The sequence below is a fragment of the Galeopterus variegatus genome, unplaced genomic scaffold (genome assembly GCF_000696425.1).
Source record: "Galeopterus variegatus unplaced genomic scaffold, G_variegatus-3.0.2 Scaffold8, whole genome shotgun sequence".
NCBI classification, from domain to species: domain Eukaryota; kingdom Metazoa; phylum Chordata; class Mammalia; order Dermoptera; family Cynocephalidae; genus Galeopterus; species Galeopterus variegatus.
In genome coordinates, this window is record NW_007726119.1 from 1,580,731 (window position 1) to 1,602,716 (window position 21,986).

A 21,986-nucleotide genomic window follows, 5' to 3' on the forward strand; every position below is an offset into this window, starting at 1 on the left:
CCTTGTGATAGCTGAGGTAGTCTCTGGTGAAGAATATGCTTTCTTTCTCTAGTGTCTTCTAAGATTTCTAATTCTGAAGCCCTTGTTCTAATTTTGATTTGTACTAGATAGTGTTTAGATGGTCTTTCTTAAATATGCTAGTTTATATGTGGTATTTTAATATAATTTTCTCTGCTAGATGTAAACATTTTTAGGTAAATATAAAAGCACTCAATATACATTTTGAATAATTACTGTTTGATATTTTAATGTATCATTTACCTAGTTTTCAAGAAATGATCAAGAAAATGTCAGTATATAGCCATCCATTAATTCATCACTCGATGGATCCAGAAGCTCAAGAAGGTAAAACGCTTTACGTTTCCTTATGTTTTTGACCAATTCTAAGAAGACATGCAATTGATAGGATATAAAATCTTAACATTGTGGTGTTTATTAATTTCTTGAAGGGAGATAGGACTTTTACCAATTGCATATTAGTATGGTACTTCAAAAAGTTCATAGAAACACAGAATTGAAAGCTAATATGAATCTGTCCATGAACTTTTTGAAGTACCCTCATATGTCTTGGCTTGTGTTTGCTAACCTGCAAATATTTCAAATAATGTTTAATATCTACTGCTATAACACCTATGGTCCTGATATGTTAGACACAAGAAATTAAATATATACACTTACTGAGTATTTAGAGGTTTCTTTGATCTGCAAGTGCTATACACTAAATGCATGATTATGATTTCTAAGTTATTTAATTTCAGATAAGAAGCTTGCAAGAGAGATGAAAATAGTTTTATGTGAAAACTACAATGTGTTTTCAGTATAGTTAGTATATTCAACATTGCACAATATAATCATTTTTGTGGCCTTTTACCAATTTCTCGCTAACCCCTCCCCCCAAATGACTACACTGTGTAATGTTGGATATACTAATTATCCTGAAAAAAATTAATAAAAATAAATAAACTATAACTTTTTTTACTAATGCTTTAACAAAAGATGAATTTAGAATATAAAAACATCTCTAGCCTGTGTTTATGGTCCCTCTGACATAAAATATTGATCAGAGGCAAGTACATAATGTAATTTGACTTTTAGATGTAAGGAGAATTTGTTTGAATTCTACTGCCAATATAGTTATTTGAAAACGACCCACCATTTTTACATAGTCTTAGATATCACATGTGACTTTGTATTGATTATGTAATATAACTATCCCCATTGTCCTGAGATAAAAAGTACAGACATACACTCTTGACATAGACTAGACTAATTACCATGTTTTTATAGAGCACTTGTAATACAAGGCTAATTATCTTAGTTTCTTTCTCGCTCTCCCTATCTAAATACATTAGATATTTTCTAAGAACTATAGTCCTGTTTTTTCCCCCTTTTTTAGGCTTCTACCTAGGTGAGAGTATCTTTAGGCCAAGAGAGCTGGGTGTGTGCCCAGTGTTGGCAGCCTATCTGGCTTAAACATGAATGGTTTTATTGTAGCAGTTCTTGCAAACCTAAACATTTAAGTTGTAATCACTTAGAAAATCCAGCCATTTGAGTGAAGATGCAATTTCTGTGTGGTTTATGAATACAATCACTTCATTATCATTACCATTAATAACAATTCTTGGTTTCAACTGTGCACATGATAATTTGGCAAATTACAAAGGAAATGGAAGAAGTTCAAGGTAAGGTTGAGACAGAACTTGTATTAAAATATTTTATAACATGAACAAATACACCCCATAATCATCTATATAACCAATTAAAGCTTTAAAGATATGTTCACAAGCACAGTGCTAAGGGGATTGTGTGTGTGCTGTTGGAGCAGAGTCAGATGGCATTTTGTTGGAAAGGCTTCCATGAAGTAGTGGAACACTCAGTTCCCAAGTACTGAGGATATTGACTTTTCCTGTCCTTACTCTTTTATACTTTGTATCTTGTGCTTGCAAAGGATGGAGCAAACCCATAACTCAGTTCTCATATTTCAACACTGGAATGAAGATCCAGGAATTATAGGATGTCACTTATTTATACACAGATTAAAATTAGGACTATGGTACGTGCTAAAAATTCGTCTGTTTATGTTTCTAATGCTACATTATAACTTAAGTTGTCTAAAACCTCATCCACATTAACTATTTCAAATATTCTATGTTGTCTACCTCATGCTAACAGCCCCTCTCCAGCTGTTAGCACATGTAGCAATGTGTTATAAAATAGCAGGGTTTTCTGAGGGGCTGCAGCCTTGGAGCAGATTCATCCTCACACGAATTTCAGTGATTCCTGTGTACAATGACTCCCAAATCTGTCACTTGAACTGCTTACTTTTTTCTTTTTTTTTTTTTTCAAATTAAGAAAAAGTTTACTGACATATTGGAAAAGTAACTGGCCTTGATTTTGAGCTAGAATCACATTCTGGGTAGGAAAATGTGAAAGACATCATAAAAAGTCAAATGCTTTTGTATTTTTAAAAAAATGATTATTCATATTCATGGAACACAGAGCTGATTGTCAGCATCTGTGCCCAAGATGTGATGATCAGATCAATACTATCAGCATGCCCACTACCAAAACTGTAATTATTCCCCATGTTCCTCAATCAACCTCTCCCCAACCTCACTCCCTTTCCCACCCTTCCTTCCCTCCCCCTGCTGACAACCCTAGATCTGTTCTCTCCCCTGAAAATCCAGTGCACCACTATGGTCTTTCCTTCCTATTTTCTCTCTTAGTTCCCACTTATGAGTAAGAACATATGGTATTTTTCCCTCTGTGCCTGGCTCATGTCACTTAACATAATTTTCTCCAAGCTATCCATGTTGCTGTGAATGGCAGAATTTCATTCTTTTTTATGGCTGAGTAGTATTCCATTGTCTATATATACCATATTTTCCTTATCCAGTTATCCATTGATGGACATTTACTTTGGTTCCATATCTTGGCTATTGTAAATAGGGCTGTGATGAACATGGGAGTGCATGTATCTCTTCTACATGGTGATTTCCATTACTTTAGGTATATACCCAGAAGTGGAGTTGCTGGATTGGTGGTAAATCCATCTATAGTTGTTTGAGAAACATCCATACTGTTTTCCATAGTGGCTGTACTAATTTAAAGTCCCGCCAACAGTGTAGAAGGGTTCCCTTTTCTCCACATTCTCCCCAGCATTTGTTATTCTTAGTCTTTTTGATAATAGCCAGTCTAACTGGGGTGAGATGATATCTCAATGTGGTTTTAATTTGCATTTCCAGGATGATTAGTGGTATCGAGCATTTTTTCAAGTACCTGTTGGCCATTTGTGTGTCTTCCTTTGAAAAAAGTCTATTTGGCTCCTTTACCCATTTTTTAATTGGGTTGTCTTTTTTAGTAGGTAGTTGTTTGAGTTCCTTGTATATTCTGGATATTAATCCCTTGTTGGATGTATAGTTTGCAAATATTTTCTCCTATTCTTTAGGTTGTGTTCTTACTCTGTTGATTGTTTCCTTGGCTGTGCAAAAAATTTAGTTTGATATAATCCCATTTATTTAGGTTTTATTTTGTTGCCTGTGCTTTTGAGGTCTTATTCATAAAATCTTTGCCCAGTCCTATTTCCTGAGTGTTTCCCCTATGTTTTCATTGAGGAATTTTATAGTTTCAGGTCTTATATTTAAGTCTTTAATCACTTTTGAGTTGATTTTGGTATATGGTTAAAGGTACAGGTTCAGTTTCATTCTTCTGCATATGGATGTCCAGTTTTTCCAGTACCATTTATTGAAGAGGCAGTCTTTCCTCCAATGTATGTTCTTGCTGCCTTTGTCAAAAATCAATTGGCTATAAGTATGTGTTTTGATTTCTGGGTTCTCTATTCTGTTCCATTGGCCTGAGTATCTATTTTTATGCCATTACCGTGCTGTTTTGGTTGCTTTGCAGTATAATTCAAAGTTAGATAGTGTTATGCCTCCAGTTTTCTTTTTTTTTTTGCTCAGGGTTGCTTTGGTTATTCAGGGTCTTTTGTTGTCCCATATATGAATGTTAGGATTGTTTTTGCCTTTTCTGTGAAGAATGTCATTGTTGTTTTGATGGGGATTGCATTGAACCTGTAGATTGCTTTGGGTGGCATGGACATTTTCACAATGTTGATTCTTCCAAATGAAGAGCATGGAATGTCTTTCCACCTTTTTGTGTCTTCTTTAATTTCTTTCAGTAGTGATTCATAGTTCTCTTTGTAGGGATCTTTCACCTCATTGGTAAAATTGATTCCTATGTATTTTATTTTTTTGGTGACTATTGCAAATGGGCTTATTTTCTTGGTTTCTTTTTCTGGTAGTTTATTATTGGTGAATAAAAATGCTACTGATTTTGGGCCGGCCCGGTGCCGCACTGCTACAGTGCACCCCTTGGGAGTGCGGCGGCGCTCCCGCCGAGGGTTTGGATCCCACATACAGACCGGCCGCTCACTGGCTGAGCGAGGTGCGGGCGCAACACCGAGGGTTGCGATCCCGTTGCCGGTCCCAGTCCGGTACGGGCGCGACACTGAGGGTTGCGATCCGTTGCCGGTCATGAAGAAAGACAAAAAGGAAAAAAAAATGCTACTGATTTAGGTGATTATTTTGTATCCTGCAACATTACTGAAATTGTTAATCAGCACTAAGAGTTTAATGGTAGAATCTTTAGGCTTTTCTATATACAGGATCAAGTAATCTGGAAACAGGGACAGTTTGACTTTTTCTTTTCCAATCTGGATGCCCTTTATTTCTTTCTCTTGCCTTATTGTTCTGGCTAGTACTTCCAATACTATTTTAATGAGGAGCGATGAGAGTGGGCATCCTTGTATTGTTCCTGTTCCAGAACACCCACTCAGGATGATATTGGTTGTGGGTTTGTTGTATATGGCTTTTATTGAGTTGAGATACTTTCCTTCTATACCTCATTTGCTGAAAGCCTTTATCATGAAGGGATGTTGAATTTTTCGAATGCATTTTCTGCATCTATTGTGATAATCATATAGTTTTTGTCCTTGATTTTGTTGATGTGGTGTATCACATTTATTGACTTGCATATGTGGAACCATCCTTGTCTCCATGGGATGAATCCCACTTGATCATGGTGTACAATTTTTTTGATGTGTTGCTGTATTCTGATTGCTAGTATTTTACTGAGGATTTTCTTTGTGTCTATATTCATTAGAGATATGGCCTGCAGTTATCTTTTTTTGTTGTTGTATGTTTGTCTGGTTTGGGTATCCAGGTGATGCTAGCCTCATATAATGAGTTTAGGAGAGTAGCCTCTGTTTCATATTTTTGGAATAGTTTGAAGATAATTGGTGGTAATTCCTCTTTCAAGGTTTGGTTGAATACAGGAGTAAAGCCATCCAGTCCTGGGCTTTTCTTTGTTGGGAGACTGCTGATTACTGCTTCAGTCTTGTTGCTTGTTATTGGTCTGTTCAGGTTTTCTGTTTCTTTTTCTTCTGGGTGCAGTCTTCGTATTTTGTATGTGTCCAGAAATTTATGCATTTCCTCCAGATTTTCAAATTTTTTGGCAAATAGTTATTTGTAATAGTCTCTGATGATTCTTTGTATTTCTGTGGTATTGGTTGTAATGTCTCCTTTTTCATTTCTGACTTTTGTTATTTGGGTCTTCTCACTTCTTTTTATAGTGAAAACTGTTGGTCTGGGTAATAGTTTGTCTATTTTGTTTATCTTCTCAAAAAAACAACTTTTTGGTTTTTTGATCTTTTGTATCATTTTTTGGGTTTCTGTTTCATTTAGTTCTGCTCTGATCTTAATTATTCGTTTCTGTCCACTAACTTTGGGATTAGATTGTTCTTGTTTTTCTAGTTCTTTGAGGTATAGCATTTGGTTGTTCATTTAAAATATTTCTGTTCTTTTGATGTAAGTGTTTATTGCAATAAACTTCCCTCTTACTACTGCTTTTGCGGCATCCCACAGGTTTTGATACGATGGGTCTTTGTTTTCATTGGTTTCGAGAAATTTTCTGATTTCCCATTTAATTTCTTCTTGGACCCATAGGTCATTCAGGAACCTGTTGTTTAATTTCCATATATGTGTATAGTGTCCTGAGTTTCACTTGTTATTAATTTCTAATTTTAATGATTGTGGTCTGAAAAGATACTTGAGATGATTTTGATTTTTTAAAATTTGTCGAGACTTGATTTGTGACCTAACATGTAGTCTATCCTAGAGAATGTTCCATGTACTGAGGAGAAAAATGTATATTCTGTAGTTGTTGGATGAAATGTTTTGTAGATATCTGCCAGGTCCAATTGGTCTAAAGTTAATTCCTGTGTTTCTCTGTTGATTTGTTGCCTGGTTAATCTGTCCTTCTGAGAGAAGGGTATTTAGGTTTCCTACTATTATTATATTGGGGTATATCTCTTTCTTTATATCTAATAGTGTTTGCTTTATATATCTGAGTGTTCTGGTATTGGGTGTATATATATTTATGATTGTTACGTCTTCTTGCTGGATCTATCCCTTTATCACTATATATTGGCCTTCTTTGTCTCTTTTTATGGATTTTCTTTTAAAGTATATTTTATCTGATATGAGAATAGCTACTCCTGCTCAATTTTGGTTTCCATTTGCATGTTACATCTTTTCCATCCCTTCACTATTAATCTGTGTGTGTCTTTACAGGTGAAATGAGTATCTTGAAGACAGCATACAGTTGGGTCTAGCTTTTTGATCCAATCCGTCAGCCTGTGTCTTTTGAGTGGCGAGTTTAATTCATTTACATTTAGGGTTGTTATTGAGTGGTATTGTCTTATTCCTGGCATTTTATTGCTTTTTGTTTAGATGTCTTAAGTACCTTTTGTTTCTTTCTTCCCAATTTATTCTTTGTCTTCAATGTTTGTTGATTTTTTGAGTGGTAAGATTTAGTTTCTTTTTTCTTTTGCATTTGTGTTTTACCAATGGGTTTTGTTCTTTCTTGTGTATTTGTATTTGTGGTAGTGATTATCATTTTTTGGATTCCAGATGCAGGACTCCCTCATGCATTTCTTGTAGGGCTGGTTGTGTGGTGGTGAACTCCCACAGCTATTGTTTGTCTGGGATATACACTATTTATCCATATTTCTGATTGATAGCCTTGCTGGGTATAGTATTCTTGGATGGCAGTTTTTTTTATTTTACTATTTTAAATATATCATCGCATTCTTTTCTGGCTTGTAGGGTTTCAGTAGAGAAGTCTCCTGTTAGTCTGATGGGGACTCTCTTACAAGTGACTTGATACTTTTCTCTTGCTGCTTTTAGGATTCTCTCTTTGTCTTTGAGCTTTGCCAGTTTGACTATAATTTGTCTCAAAGAGGATCTTTTGGGATTAAATCTGTTTGGGGATCTTTGAGCTTCCTGGATCTCAAGGTCTTTGTATCTCCCTATACCTGGGAGGTTCCTTGTTGTTATTTTGTTGAAGAGATTTTTTATTTTAAATGCCTTTACCTTTCTCCTCCCCTTCTGGAACACCCATGATTCAAATGTTTGTGCCCTTAAGGTTGTCTGCTAGCTCTCTTATACTTTCTTCATTTTTTAAAATTTTTTTTTCCTTTTTTTTTTGTCTTCCTTGATTATTTTGTAAAGATTATATTTCAGATCAGAAATTCCTTTTTCTACTTGCTCTAATCTGCTGCTTACATTCTTGGTTATATTTTTTATTTCATGAATGAATCATCCAGTTCCAGGAGTTCTGCTACATTCTTTTTTAAGGTATTAATCTCTTTGTAAATTTCCTCTTCCATATCCTACATATTTTTTCTTGTTTCATTGTGTTGTCCAACTGAGTTTTCTCTTATCTCACTGAGTTTCCTTAAGATTGTTACTTGGAATTCCTTTTCCATCATTTCAAGGGTTTCCTGTTCTGTAGAGTCTTGTACTTGAGAATTACTATATTCTTTTGGTGATGTACTATTTTCTTGTTTTCTAATATTCTTATTATCTCTACACCGATTTCTGGTCATCTGGTAGGTCATATGCTTCTTCTATTACTCTGGAGTAGACTTTGAGGAGAAAGACTTCCTCTTCTTTTTCCAGGCTCCTCTTGTGATGCTGCTTGTGTCAATGCAGTCAAATATGTGGCAGGTTATCTGCACAGTCATTGTGGCTGCTACTGTGCTGGCAACCTGTCCTTGTGGTTATAGAAGCTGTGGTGGTGGCTGTTGTGGACCACCTCCATGGAAGCAGTGTGAGCCTCCCTGTCCTGGTGGTGGTACTCCTCCTGCCTTCTGTGTGGGCAGGGATAGGACTACCTGGGGATTTTCCCTGCCTTGAGTCTCTGTTGAGGTGGTGGTGGTCCTCCTGCCTTCTGTACCCCAACTACTTACTTGATATCCCACATATTGCCTTTTGTCAGCTTGGGATCTTCAAGAAGTAGATGCCAAAATGGGATTAAATATATGATGGTTTGTTTAGGGTAAATGTTTGTGGAGAAAAAGGAAGGAGGAACAGAAGTGGACAAGGAGAGTCTTCAGATCACCACACAGGTCCAGCATCTGGGAGACGAAAGAGAGAGAAAAGAGCCTCCAACTGCAATAATTCTGAGAAAGTCTCTGGTAGGCCAATGGGGAGTCTCTGAGCAAAAGTTACCCACTGGAGGAGTTGCCCTATATGGAACAGGAAAGGGCTGGCATCAGTTGGCAGCCCCAGGGGTAAGCATGGTTTCCCAGGAGTCAAAGGTATGGCAGCTGGCACTGTTGGGCAGCTATGCTCCTTGCAGCAGGTTCTCTTAATCTGAATGGCACACTCCCACAGCCCGCACATCATGCCACAGGTTACTATGCATTAAAGAATAATTTCTTTGATATTTGCCCCTCCCCATATATTTTCTGTTTCAGCTATGGCAACATCATTTCTCTGGCTACCCAAAGACTATGAATCATCCTAGTCTTCTTCCTCTCATTCACACCCTTAACTATTACATCACAGTGATTGTACCTCGCTAATATGTTTCCCTACCCCTTGTCCCCTGTTTCTAGCATTACTTGCCTCGACTTGAGTCTTTATTATTTCTTCTCTCTACTGCTGTTAACTGCTTCCTAACTGGCTGTCTCACTGTGGGATAACTTTCTTTCTTTACTCTCTCTAGTTCTTTCTCCACACTGCAACCTGCATGATCTTTTTAAAATTCAAAACTTGTCATATTTGTCTTCTGCTTAAATTCTTCAGTGCCTCATTATTTCCTATAGTATAATATCAGACTTCTTATTATGGCATAAAGTGTTTTATCTCATGCTACTACCCTCACTTATCCTATATTTTTGTTCTCACAGTTTCTCAAATTGGAAAATTGGTCAAGAGACATTTTGCCAGTGGGCTTTGCACATGTCATGTCTTGTGCAAGGCATGTCATTCCTTCTGTTATTTGACTGACAAACTCACAACCATCAAGGCTCAGATCATTCTTTCTTGAGCTGAGTTGTGAACTTTATATTTCTGAGTTGTCTAGTTAAGCTTCTGTTATAGCACTTATATGTTGGTCTGTCTTCATATTCACAGTGCCCAGGTGCTCAATAAGTGAGTGAATGGATGAATTAGCTATAACCTAAGCCTATTGGGTGGACTTAAGTTTGCTTATTAGTGATGATCTTGTATTTCTGGTCACCAGTCAGTTGACTATCCTCAGGACGTAGTATAATGTTCTACTCAGGGTATCACATGAAAATCTTTCAGGAGGCTCTTCACAAATCATTACAGAGTTGGATTAATGGGAAATATGGCTTTTATAAACAATATTGCCTTAATACATGAAGAATAAAGTTTATTCGAGTAATTCTGTTACTGTTTAAGAAACCTATCAAACTACAGGCTAAGACCAATATATTTAATATACTAGTTGGAGTACTATAGCACATGTATTTACTAATGTGAAAATCACTCATTAACACATTTTAAATGTATAAAAAGTAACCTAAATAAGTATCTGCTAAATAAGACTAATACATTTTCCACATGTTGAATAAAAAAACTCTTAAATATGCCAGTCTGCGCCAGATGTCTTCAAAACTCAGGTTTGTATGTCATGTGTGAATGTCACTTGTTGCCCCCTGGGGGAGGCATACTGCCACTTCAAAGGCACACAGATTTATAGTTGGCTTCTCAATCCAAGGCCTTGGTTCAGACTCTTGTGGACTGTTGTCTAGATTATTGCAACAGCCTCGTAATTAGCTTCTAACATCACCAGTCCTTCAGCTACAGCTGCCAGATGTAGTTCTTAAATATCAAATCTGAATATGTCAATTCCTGCCCTGATGCTCTTTATGTATTTGTAACAGTATTTATCCTCTTCACCTTATAGGACAAAGGTCAGCATTGCATGTAAGTCTCATCCCAACCTGCTTCTTCAGGCTTATTCTCACTGGTGCTCCAATATGTCCTTTGTGCACTAGCTCCAAGGATCTTCTAACAGTTCCCTGAATTCAAAAGTCTCCTCTGTTTGTATGCTTCTGATTCAACCAACCAGTGATGTTTCCCCTGGCACTTTAGAAGTAGCTCTTTTATAGCACTTATCAAACTTCATTGACATTTGTTTAGTTATCTATTCCTTCTGTGATCCCAGTAGCAAACTTTGAGTACAACTAATTTAGGTTCTTATTTTTTTTCTCCACTTGCATCCTGAGCAGTCTCAATAAAAGATGAATTTTCTTTTTTCCGTAAAGACATAAAGCATAGTATCATTTGGTCTGCTTGATCAGAGTTACAGCATTTGTCCGTTGTTGAAACTAAGCAGACCAAAGAACAGAAAATATTTGTGGAATCTTCTCAGGAATGTTTTGACATAAGGTCCCAAGATCTTAATGTTGCTGAGGTATTCAGAATTATATCTTTTAGGTTAGCATGTGACCATTTGCTAATCTGAAAATATCTTTAACATCTTTTTTTTTAATCTGTATGCATTTCTAAGGAGCTCATGGCATTCATCTTTGAACAGAAGATTCAGTTGATTGACAATCTCTTTCATTTAGTTGGGAGGTTTTTACTTTAAATTTTGCTGACAGGTTTTCCTGTCAGCCCTAAGGGGAAGCCTGAATTCACTTGTCATAGCTATTAAAGAGTCTTTTGTGTGTGTGTGTGTGTGTGTGTGTGTGTATTTCTTTGATCTGACCCTTCCATTTATTATTGTTGTTACTGACCTTAAAAATTTACAAGAGAAGAATATAGACAGGACCTCTATTTTGAAGGCTTTCTGCAATTCAGCATTGAAATCAATTCACTGTTGAATTTCCCTCTTAAGAAAATCATCATCATAATGTGGCAGAATCTTGCTAATTTTCACTTCATACTTGAAACACCTTTAATTCTCAGGAGAACAAGAGCACCTGGTAGATTTTATTCACTATCAGCAAAGATTTAATAGTAGGAAAATGGTGTAAAGATGTTTTTGTATTAAAAAACGTTAAAATAGATAAGCCCAGGATAACAACATAATTGTAATACTGTGCCTTGATTATGTTTTATTTACAGTCTGTTTTGATATTTATGTTTCAATATCAAATCCATTAATAAAATAATATTCTAAGACTATAGTATATTGATTTTATGTAAAGGTACAAATATCAGAAGTTTTGTGCTTTTCATATGGGAAAGCCAAGATACAGCATTTTGTGTAACATTATCTAAGTTTAGTTATTTGTCCTGGAGCCTGAGTGCTAGATAACAAGGTGAGAATATATGTGGAAAAATTATTCTTCAGAAATATATATTAGAATTCCATTGTATGGGCCGACCCCGTGGCTCACTCAGGAGAGTGCGGCCCTGGGAGCGCAGCGGTGCTCCCACTGCAGGTTCGGATCCTATATAGGGATGGCCAGTGTGCTCACTGGCTGAGCACAGTGCAGGCGACACCACGCCAAGGTTTGCGATCCCCTTACCGGTCACAAAGAAAAAAACAAAACAAAACAAACAAAAAAAAGAATTCCATTGTATGACAATGTTATTACTTTTTGGAGGACATTGCTCTTCAAATCTTAACTAAAAACCAAAACTGTTCTGCTAATTCATTAATCTTCTCAACATTCATTCCCATATTCAACAAATAACTAGACATGCAGTTTAAAGGACAAGTTCTTTGTAAATTATGTTTGGCGTAGATTTCTTTCTTTTATTACAGCAAGCCTTCTCTAGAGATGCGTTTATAATAGTGAAGCTCTTTCCATTAGATTCCATTTTAGAGATTCTTTTTGTAAACCTTGAAATGGGTGGTGTTATTGCTAGAACTTAATATTAACTATGTCTTTATTAAAATAAATAGTTACTATTAAAACTATTACTTCAAAATCTTTAAGTAGAAGTTCATGCTGAAAATAGTGCCAAAGTTTTAAGATGTAAATAATTGCATGTGTGTGTTTGCTTTTAAAATAACATATATTACATCTAGACAAATCATTATTTTTTCTTGTCATAAAGAAATTTTGTTTTAATTTTTATAAGTTACTCCAAAAGAAATTTGATCATTTTATCAGTGTGGTCCTTCCAAAGAGCAAATTTCTCTTTAAATGAATTATTTTAAGCAGCAAGTTCAGTATATTTTGGTTTCACGCTATAAATTATGCTAATTTTTATGAGGATTACTTTTTATGGTGTGCCTGTAGTATTCATATAGTATTTAAATGCAAAATGGTATTAATATGAAACATTATCAATTACATTTTATTCAACCTGATAATGTTTTCTATATGATACATGATTATCCTAGGCATATAACTAATTTTGAGTTACCATATATAATAGTCATGCTCTCTTAGAGTGTATATACAATTAATAGTGGTTATAGAGGTATCATGAAATCCTTTTGAAGGTCTTTTATTTGGGGAGTGTATATAATTTTTAATTATAATAATATATTCATATATATTTTTGAAATCTCATTTCCTTATGAAGGTAAAGATGTAGTCTGGTCATTCTTAAAAAGAAATGGCTAGCTCTGTTCATTCAGAAAGATGCAGTCAAAAGCCAGGAATTCATTTTTTATCACACTGAACTTGTTAGGACAGCAGTGCTAATCTGGCCAACTAACTTTTAAAAGAATGTGCAAAGTCAGAGATGTCAGATTGTACCAGTAAATATCCACTGGCAAGACATTTTATACTAAAGACTGAAACTTTAGGAGATGCTCCTGGGACTTAGTGTACTCTAACATCTATTAATCCCTGATACCTTAGATGACTTGTCAAAGAAATGGTACATTTACAAGGAGTCTGCAAGGAGGCCCAAGAGGACAAATTCAGTTAAAGGTCAAAGAAGCAATTAATGCTCTGTACTTTTCTCTAAAGGACTTCTGCAGTAAATGTTGCCTTCTGCACCTGCCCTCCCTGCCCCCAATCTTAGCAAGGCAAGTGCATATAGTGAAATGAGAGCTGAAATTCAAATAAAACATATTACCAATATTATTTGGTTCTTAGATCTCTTCCTGAATGTGAATGCATGCAGTTGTTTAAGGAGAAGGACAGTGAAATATATTAGAAGAGATGGCTCTTGCTGAGAATATCAGCTTTTCATCCCTTTGTTTTCTCTGCATCTCTGTCAAGGGTCGGTGTTTGCAGCAGTGGTGAAGTGGGTTGGTAGGTTGGGCCCTTCCTGTGTGTAGTTAACTTGCTGTTCTTTTGGGGAATACATGGTTCTGTCTGGATTCTAAGTGGGACACACACACACGCACGCACGCACGCACGTACGCACGCACATACCCCTAATCTCTTCCCTATTTCCTAGTCTCTCAAATTTGTGATAACTCTTGTGTTCCCTCAGGTCTTTTCTTCTTTATGGTGAACATATTGATCTTCCTAAACTGTCCTCATAGGATGAGTTTCAAGATTTCTCACCTCCCAGGTGCTACAGTTTCTCAGTGTCCTTCTGAAGTGAGGCTTCCCTAGCTGAGTATGGGGTACAGGTATGATCTGACTAGCACAAAATAGAACAGAGACTTTACCTCCCCCATTTTAGAAATTACATTAACAGGCCTGAGTGTTCTAGCTTTTTTGATAGTTGTATTATACTTTTGACACCTATTGAGCTTGTGGCCAATTAAACCTGTGTATCTGTTTCCCCCCTCAGATAGTGCTGCTAAACTCAGCCTGTATGTGGTCTTTGCACTTACCTTTATTAAATTTCACATTTAAGTCCAATCCACTGTTATATCTATCAAGATAGTTTCCATCACATTTAGTTTTCTAGCATTCTTGCTGTCCTCATCACACTGAAACCATGTGAACATATGATTATACTCTTATTATTATCAGTCAGTCAAACCATTGACGAAAAATGTTCTTCAGGGCCAAGCTGAGAGCACACTACTCATTAGAGAGGTCTGCCCTGATGGGCAGCAAAGCCAAGTGCTTTGGGGGCAATGTGGAAAAACTAATTTGCATCCAACTCAATATTTCTTTATGGACATGCCATGAGATACCACAAATGCTGCTAAAGTCAGGCAAATCGTGTCAGTGCATTTCTGGTTTTCCTGAGGGTAGGGACTATGTCTGTCTGGCTAACTGTTATCTTTCTGTCATCCAGCACTGTGCCTGGCACATGGTGGGCCTTCAGTGCAGTTTTGTTGAATAAGTAAATAAAATAACCAAGGAACGAAGACTTTTCTGCTTAAGTGTTTGAGATGAATCTTTGCTGCTTCTCTTCTTATTTCAAAAATTACGAACTATTTTCCTTTTATTTTTTGGTAGTCATGCCATTGTTTCCTCCTTATACTCAAAGTTGTATTTAATTTTTGATCTTTTCTTCTGGAAAGATCTAAGCCTGGATTCATTGGTGCTGGGGTGGGAGAAGCAGCCAGCAGGACTCTAGTCAGGACTCAGAGAGCAGAGAGGATGCTTGAAGGAGCAATGGATCTTAAGGATTGGTGTGAGAAATAGATAGCTTCTATATCGATGAAAATCATCTATTCAATCAAATGTTCAACATCAGACAAACTTGCTTTATGAAGCCATACCTGTCACCTCAGCCACAGTGATTTTTCATCTTCCTTGTTTAGCTGTAGAATTTTCAAGTCTCTACTGTACAATGCAACATTTAATTATATGGTGATCTTGTTTTGTCTTTCAATTTCATAATCAAAATAGTATTAATAAACAACTAAGATAATAATTTATCAAGCATTCTGTAGCAGATAATGTGCTAAGCACTTTGCATATATTATGTTGTTTAAGTCTCCCAACACCATTAGATGTGGGTTCTTCTATCTTTTGTATTTTACTAATAAGGTAATGGAGGCGTAGAGAGAGATGTACATTTTGCTCCATAACTAGTTTGTAAATTCTTAGAGACAACATGCATCAGAGCTTTTTAATACTTTAGAGAGGAGGCTTTGGAACAACCAAAGAGTGACCTCAGATTGTGGCTCCTTCATTTACAAGTTGTCTGAGCTTGGGCACCTTAAGATAGTTCTGAGTCTTAGTTTTGTTGTCTGTAAAAGTGAAGATAACAATGTCCACCTCAAAAGGATGTTGCAAAAATTAAATGAAATATAATTACAATGTATTTACCATGATCTGACATATTAAGTATGTGCTCAGTCATTGGTAATGTTGCTTATTAAACTTATTAATGTTATACATGTTAAGATGCCATGAATTACCCTGAAAATAATACGAAAATAAGTAATGATAAGATAATACAATGATATATTGTTGGGTGGTATTAAATATCTTTTGTCTGGATAAAAGCAGGTTATAAAGGATACACACTACTATACATTATTGAAATAACTGGAATTCCGCTGTGTAGCCAATGTAAATAGTTGGGATCTCATATTCCATCACTAATCTTTCTCTTATTCTGGATGAACTGATTGGTGGCCCTTAGAATATATTGCCTTTAAAAGGTATATCAGTTATGATTTGTTTCATACAGCATGCAGAAATGGATAGTAGTGATTTTAACTTCAGTAAAACTCAGACGTTGCCACCCTAACGTATGAAAATTTTAGCTTATATTATCAGTCATTTTCAAATTGTTTACTATTTCATTTCATCTAAAGTAAATGAATATTCAAAAGTAACTTAGACTAAGTAGAAATGCTGCATTTCCATCAGGTTCTTCTCCTTTTTAAAGTATTTACTAACACGACCATTACCTTTTTCTTTTCCTTTCAGAGACCAGAGAAGACTATGATGACAAGCAGGTGGTCACAGAGATCATGGCAAGATGTTTTATTCCACCTGTGACGACAGCCACTGCCTGGGAAGGTTTTCATTTTGTTGGTCATGAGATTCGCATTACTGAAGCCACGGATTGTTATGGTGCTGTTGTTTGGCCATCGGTATAATTTCATACAAAATTTGCTATATTCTATTTCTTTTCCAGCCAGTTTTGTTCATTATTATGTTCTACTTGGAAGAAGAAAGCAGATTCCACAGTTCTACTTCATGACCTTGAATAATACTAAAATTTAGGAATCATGTGATTGGAAAATTGCTTCCACCACTTAATTCTATTTCTGACTTTATCAAAATTTGTAGGATTAAGAGAATGTTGTTTACTCTTTCAGGTTTTTATGAGTTAAAAATAGTAAATATTTTTATTTCCTATTTTACTGGCTCCATTTGAATTAAACAGATGTAATAAAATATGTCTGAGTCTCACATGCAGAATATTCTGCACCCCCCACTTGCCAACTGTCTCATGAAGGGTAGCTGACCCACCACCACTGCCTGTCCCAATTCCACACACTACTTAGAAGTAACTGGTATTATTAAAATTGCTTTCTTTGAAGATGATCAAACCTAAGCAACTGAACTCTAAATTTTTTGTTATTTCCCCCTTTTCCTCCCTCCAACCCCCAAGAACATTTTCTAAATGTTGAACCTATCAGAGATGTACTTCTGTTGATAATTTTCTGGGGTGATGTGTATGTGTATTCACAAATACACTCACATACTCACATGTGCACACATACCTACCATAACATTAGTGGCACATTAATAGAGTTTAATTGTACTTTCTGTTATTAATTGCCAAGCACCACTTTTTTCTGTTTTTTAAACTTTGATAGGCCCTTGTTCTATGCTATTTCCTGGAAACAAATGCAAAGCAGTATAATATGGTTGACAAAAATGTGATTGAAATTGGAGCTGGAACAGGGCTAGTCTCCATCGTGGCAAGTTTACTCGGTAAGTAGGTATTTTCGATTGAATGGAGGTCAGAAAATTTAATGATCAAATATTGTTGGTTGCTTTTACCATCTAATGTACTATGACCTTGGCCTATATGTAACTCCTTAATTGTTTGAATGGGCTTCATCAAGAAACTCCACCAATTTTACTTTCCCTAATGGTTTCTTTCAGAAGTCTCAGTGTAAGTTGTGTTAATTCTTCCTATGTAATGAGTGCTAAGCCACAAGCCTGAGATGAATATTCTAAATGGGAGGTGCACATAAGCATCCTGGTTGCTAGAGCAGAGGAGCGAAATATTAGGCATACACAGAATTTATTGCTGCTGATTCTAATACACTTTAGATTTTAGTGCTATTTGAGTGTTCCCATGCACCTGTAGATTCCTTCTGTGTTTTGAAGTCCTTTGCTTTTATGAAAAAGCACCTGTTAGAATAGAGAAGGAGTATTAGAAATCACACAAAAATTACACTGTGTTTCTATTTTTAGGTGTTTGTTCTTGAATTTATGTTCTCAGTTGCTTCCATTCTTCCTTTATGACCCCTAGTTCTCTCACCAACACTTTTTCAACTGTGCATGTAATAGTCTGTCTGTATACCTGAGCCTGTTTCAGTTCAATCTCTTTTTGTTGTTGTTATCTATTTTATTACCTTAATTTAGCTGCTTTCTTTGAGTACGCTACCCAAATCTGTCTTGATTTCTTTCATCTCCAGAAGTGCACACCTGCCACTTTAAAATCTTGAGAGGAATTCAAGATTTAGCTATTTACAACTTTCTAAATACTGGAGAGATATAGGATCCTTGAAGTCCTCCCTAATATTTTTTAAAAATTGCTCTGTCCTGATATTGCTTTCCAAAGTCACTATTCCATTTAGTATGGATAGAGTCGGAGTCACTATTTCATTTATACCTGAAAGCCTCCTGATTTAGGAGCAGAATTTGTGTTTTGGGAAGTCATTTGCTTTATAAAAAAGAATTGATCCCTTTGGTCTGCTTGTTTAACTTGAAACAAATATAAAACAATGGAAGCTTTGTTTAGTCGGTATTCTGAAAGTGGTAGTGTTTACCTCTCGACACAAAGATCTTAAGTATAAATAATTTAGTCAGATAGTTTACATTCAGTATGGGTAGGGGTATATCCCTTATCCTGGGATTTTAAAAAGATTTGTTGAAAATGATAGATTTACCCACACCAGAATGTGAAGGTTTGTATTTCTGTGATTCTACCAATAATATGCATATTTCCCTCCCCTTTTAATATTTTCACAAAATACACTCAAAGCCAAGAGAAAGTTGACATTGTGGCTAAAGAGTGAATTCTAGACTTCTCTTCCAGTTCTGTTTTTCCATTCTTTATCCTAGTCTTCAGATAAGACTAAATATCTGATGCTTATCTGATGCTGTGAAATTGGCCAATCCTAGATTTATTTACAGATTATTTTCAGAATCTGCTACTGCTCAAAGTTTGCTTTAAAGACCAAATGTGTACACATTTGTTCCTGCCAATTTTTTCTTGAAACTAACCACCACTATTCACTTGTAACTTGGAAATTATTTATAACTTCTTGATTTAAGCATTCTATCCTGCATCTATACTCTTTGGCTTTATGAGCACTATATGCAGGCTATGTCTAGGTTTTAAACACCTTCGATAGGAAGATTTGCACTTATGATGGGGTCAAGTTGGAAACTTGTGCATAAACATGGTTGTCATGATACTTTCCATCATGCCATTGAAAAGACTTCTTTGCTCCCTCCACTTCTTGCACGAGCACTTCCTGTTCAACTACAGGATACAAACACTTGTTCCATCTCCCATGACTGAGGCTCAGAATTCTTTTAGGGAAATACCCATTCATCTTACAGTAATGACTTCTGATGTCACGAGGGTACCAAATATTTAGAACTGCCTTTTCTCTCAATTATTTTTCTCATAGAATGTAGTAGATAAATAGAGAAAAACAATAACAAAATAGAACAAAAACAAACAAACATCTAGGAGAACAGAATGATACAATGGTGTGCAAAAGTACCACAGGACTCTTTTTTTTTTTTTTTTTTTAAAGGGAGGCATATAGCTGCCTTAGCATCCATTTTGAAAGGTGTTCCCTTTCTGTGTGTGCTCACCAGTCTTCTTCTCTAGGACTAGCAATTGCACAGAGTAGCAGAGTGCGTGTTGGCTTGTTATGAGACTGCTTTACCTTATCCCACGAGGGTGACTTTTCCCACTGTCCTTTGTTTAACAGGTGCTCACGTGACTGCCACAGATTTACCAGAATTACTTGGAAACCTGCAATATAATATTTTCCGAAACACCAAAATGAAATGCAAGCATTTGCCTCAGGTTAAAGAACTCTCCTGGGGAGTCGCTTTGGATGAAAACTTCCCCAGGTCTTCCAGCACTTTCGACTACATCCTGGCGGCGGATGTTGTCTATGCTCATCCTTTCCTGGAAGAACTCCTCGTTACCTTTGACCATCTCTGCAAAGAAACTACTGTCATCCTCTGGGTCATGAAATTCAGGTTGGAGAAAGAAAATAAATTTGTGGATAGATTTAAGGAGTTGTTTGACCTGGAGGAAATTTCCAGTTTCCCTAGCCTGAATATTAAGTTGTATAAAGCTATGAAGAAAAATCGGAGGAATGCATGATATCCTCGATTGAGGATATGGAAGGGCTAAGGCAATTTCCAGTAGGTTATTACTGCAGGAGAAAACCCTGAATAATTTGATGTACCAATGTTTTTCACAAAGTAAACTCCCACATATACACATATATACCCCCTACTATGTGAATAGAAGATAGTTTCCCAAATTTGCCTGCCCACAAGGTGGGGCTTTTCCTGGGTCTGCTGGATTGGGGAGAGCTCACTCCTGGTCTATCTCCATCAGCTCCCAGGGCCACCTTCTACTTAAGTGTTCATAGGAGCTTTTGGCAAAGTCACACTGTGCAGTCACTGTCTGCTCTCCTTATCCCTCTATAGCACCATTTATTATTATTGTTATTATTATTTTGTTAAATGGTGAGATTATTATTTTTAATGTACAATTACAAAATGATGATTTTTAATGATATCTCTACAATGAACATTGTTATTAATTCTTTTAAACATAGATTTATATGGTTCTCTCTTTAGAAATAAAGAAATTGACTCTAGTGGGACCTGCAAATAAATCTGAAAAGGCAGATACATAATGTAACAGTAACTGTTAGACTTTTGTAGTTTTCATTAGTGCCAGCTTACTGGTGGTCTGTCATCTGTGCTTGGCAGGGTGGGCGTCCAGTGTAACCTCTGAAATCAGTCAAGCTTGTAGATTTGAGGTTATGGGCAAGGACGTTTCACTCCACTAAATGAAAAATGAATGGAAGCAAACATAAAAGTAGTTCAGATTTTGGAGGCCTCATTGTTTTATTTTTAAGCCAAGTACAGCTATTTTGTATCACAGAAACAGAAATACACATAAAAACTTTGGATTGAAAATACACATGAAAAGATTTAGGCCTCTAATCTCAAATAACCAGATATATGGCTGGTTTTAAAGTTTAAAGCTCTTCTGAAGAACCTATACAGACCTAGATATCTCTAATTCTATGTGATTTTTTTCACATGGGCCTTAGAGAGTAGAATAAAGTCTGAAGTAATTAAAGTTAGTGCAAAAAGAGCAAAGAATTAGGATTTTGTACTATGTAACCGCCTAGACTGTATTCATTGATTGGCAACTATTCTTTGGTGTCCCCAGTACTGTTTTAGGCTATCACTGTGCCCTGGGTGTGACACCTACTCCTCTAGAACCAGTCCTTTCTGCTTTGCTGAAAGTCATCAGTCCATTCGGGTTGAACGTAGCCAAAAAGGTGATTTCCTCAGACTCTGATCTGTAAGCAAGGATGCAAATGGACTGCAGTGGATTTTTTGGTATGTGTGGTTCATAGGACAATCTCTCAATAATTCCCAGCATGTACACGGATTTTTGTTGTTTTCACAGTCTTTTACTTATATAAAGCCATTTAATCCTCATTACCATTCTAAGATGTGTAAATAACATCATTATCCCTACTTAGCAGATGGAAACTGAGGCCGAGAGGCCCCAGGCCACATGTCTGCAGAGTAGCAGCACTGGGACATTCAAGTCCCGGTCTGTTTGAGCCTGTGTTCTTAGCCTCTGTACCATGTTTATGTATTTAAAACAGTAATTTTGAAACAAGAGAAGTGTCAAACCCTTTTTGCAACAAGTAAAGTCATTTCTTCAAAATGAAGTATATGCTGGAAAGATAAGCAAATACATTGGAAGAAAAATAACAACTGTTCCTTCTTAAAACTTTTGTCTTATTTTCTACCCTGGTAGGTCAGAGTGGGCTCATTTAGAAGGTGACATTTCAGCAAAACTGAGAGGAGGTGAGGGAAGCAGCAGTACAAATATCAGGGAAGTGTGTTCTAGGCAGGAGGAGCAGCCATGCAGGGCCCTTAAGACAGGAGCACACCCATCCTCTTGAAAAGTCAAAGGCCAGTGTGCTTGTGCAGGGTGGGCAGGGGAGACTGGTGAGAGAGGAAGTCAGAGAACCTATGCTTGGCTAGATTATGCAGGACTTTTGTTGCAGGCTGGGCTCTCCAGAACCAGACTTTGAGATGGAATTCAGCGTGCAGGTCACTTATTGGGGAGTGTGGTTGGGACGAGGACCTATGGAAAGGAGTGGAAGGAATTAGGACAGAAGTAGGTCGAGCTGCAGCACAGGTCCCACCACAGCCTCAGCTGACCCACATAGAGCACAGGGCCTAGAGAGGCCTTTCAGAGTAGTCCCGATCGCGGCAAGATGTCTGGGCCTTGGTAATCATGTGGCTCAGTCACTGGATGTGCCTGTCCTAGGAAGACTCTGTAACTAACCTCAGGTGAGGT

General features: G+C 36.6%; 1 protein-coding gene across 1 annotated transcript; it reads left to right on the forward strand.

The window, feature by feature from the left end:
- Window positions 1-263: 263 nt before the first annotated feature.
- On the forward strand, window positions 264-19,745 carry LOC103599000. The gene is made up of 4 exons (XM_008583104.1): window positions 264-345; window positions 16,079-16,245; window positions 16,978-17,095; window positions 19,342-19,745. Exons 1-4 carry the CDS (start codon window positions 276-278, stop codon window positions 19,743-19,745), a joined length of 759 nt encoding a protein of 252 aa, XP_008581326.1. The 5' UTR covers window positions 264-275.
- The last annotated feature ends 2,241 nt before the right edge of the window (window positions 19,746-21,986 follow it).

What these genes read in the sequence shown, in the direction of transcription:
- LOC103599000 (XM_008583104.1), top strand. Translation starts at nt 276, where the DNA reads ATGATCAAGAAAATGTCAGTATATAGCCATCCATTAATTCATCACTCG. An exon ending in GTGCTGTTGTTTGGCCATCG is followed by an intron (nt 16,246 to 16,977) that starts GTATAATTTCAT and finishes AAACTTTGATAG; the next exon opens with GCCCTTGTTCTATGCTATTT. An exon ending in CATCGTGGCAAGTTTACTCG is followed by an intron (nt 17,096 to 19,341) that starts GTAAGTAGGTAT and finishes TTTGTTTAACAG; the next exon opens with GTGCTCACGTGACTGCCACA.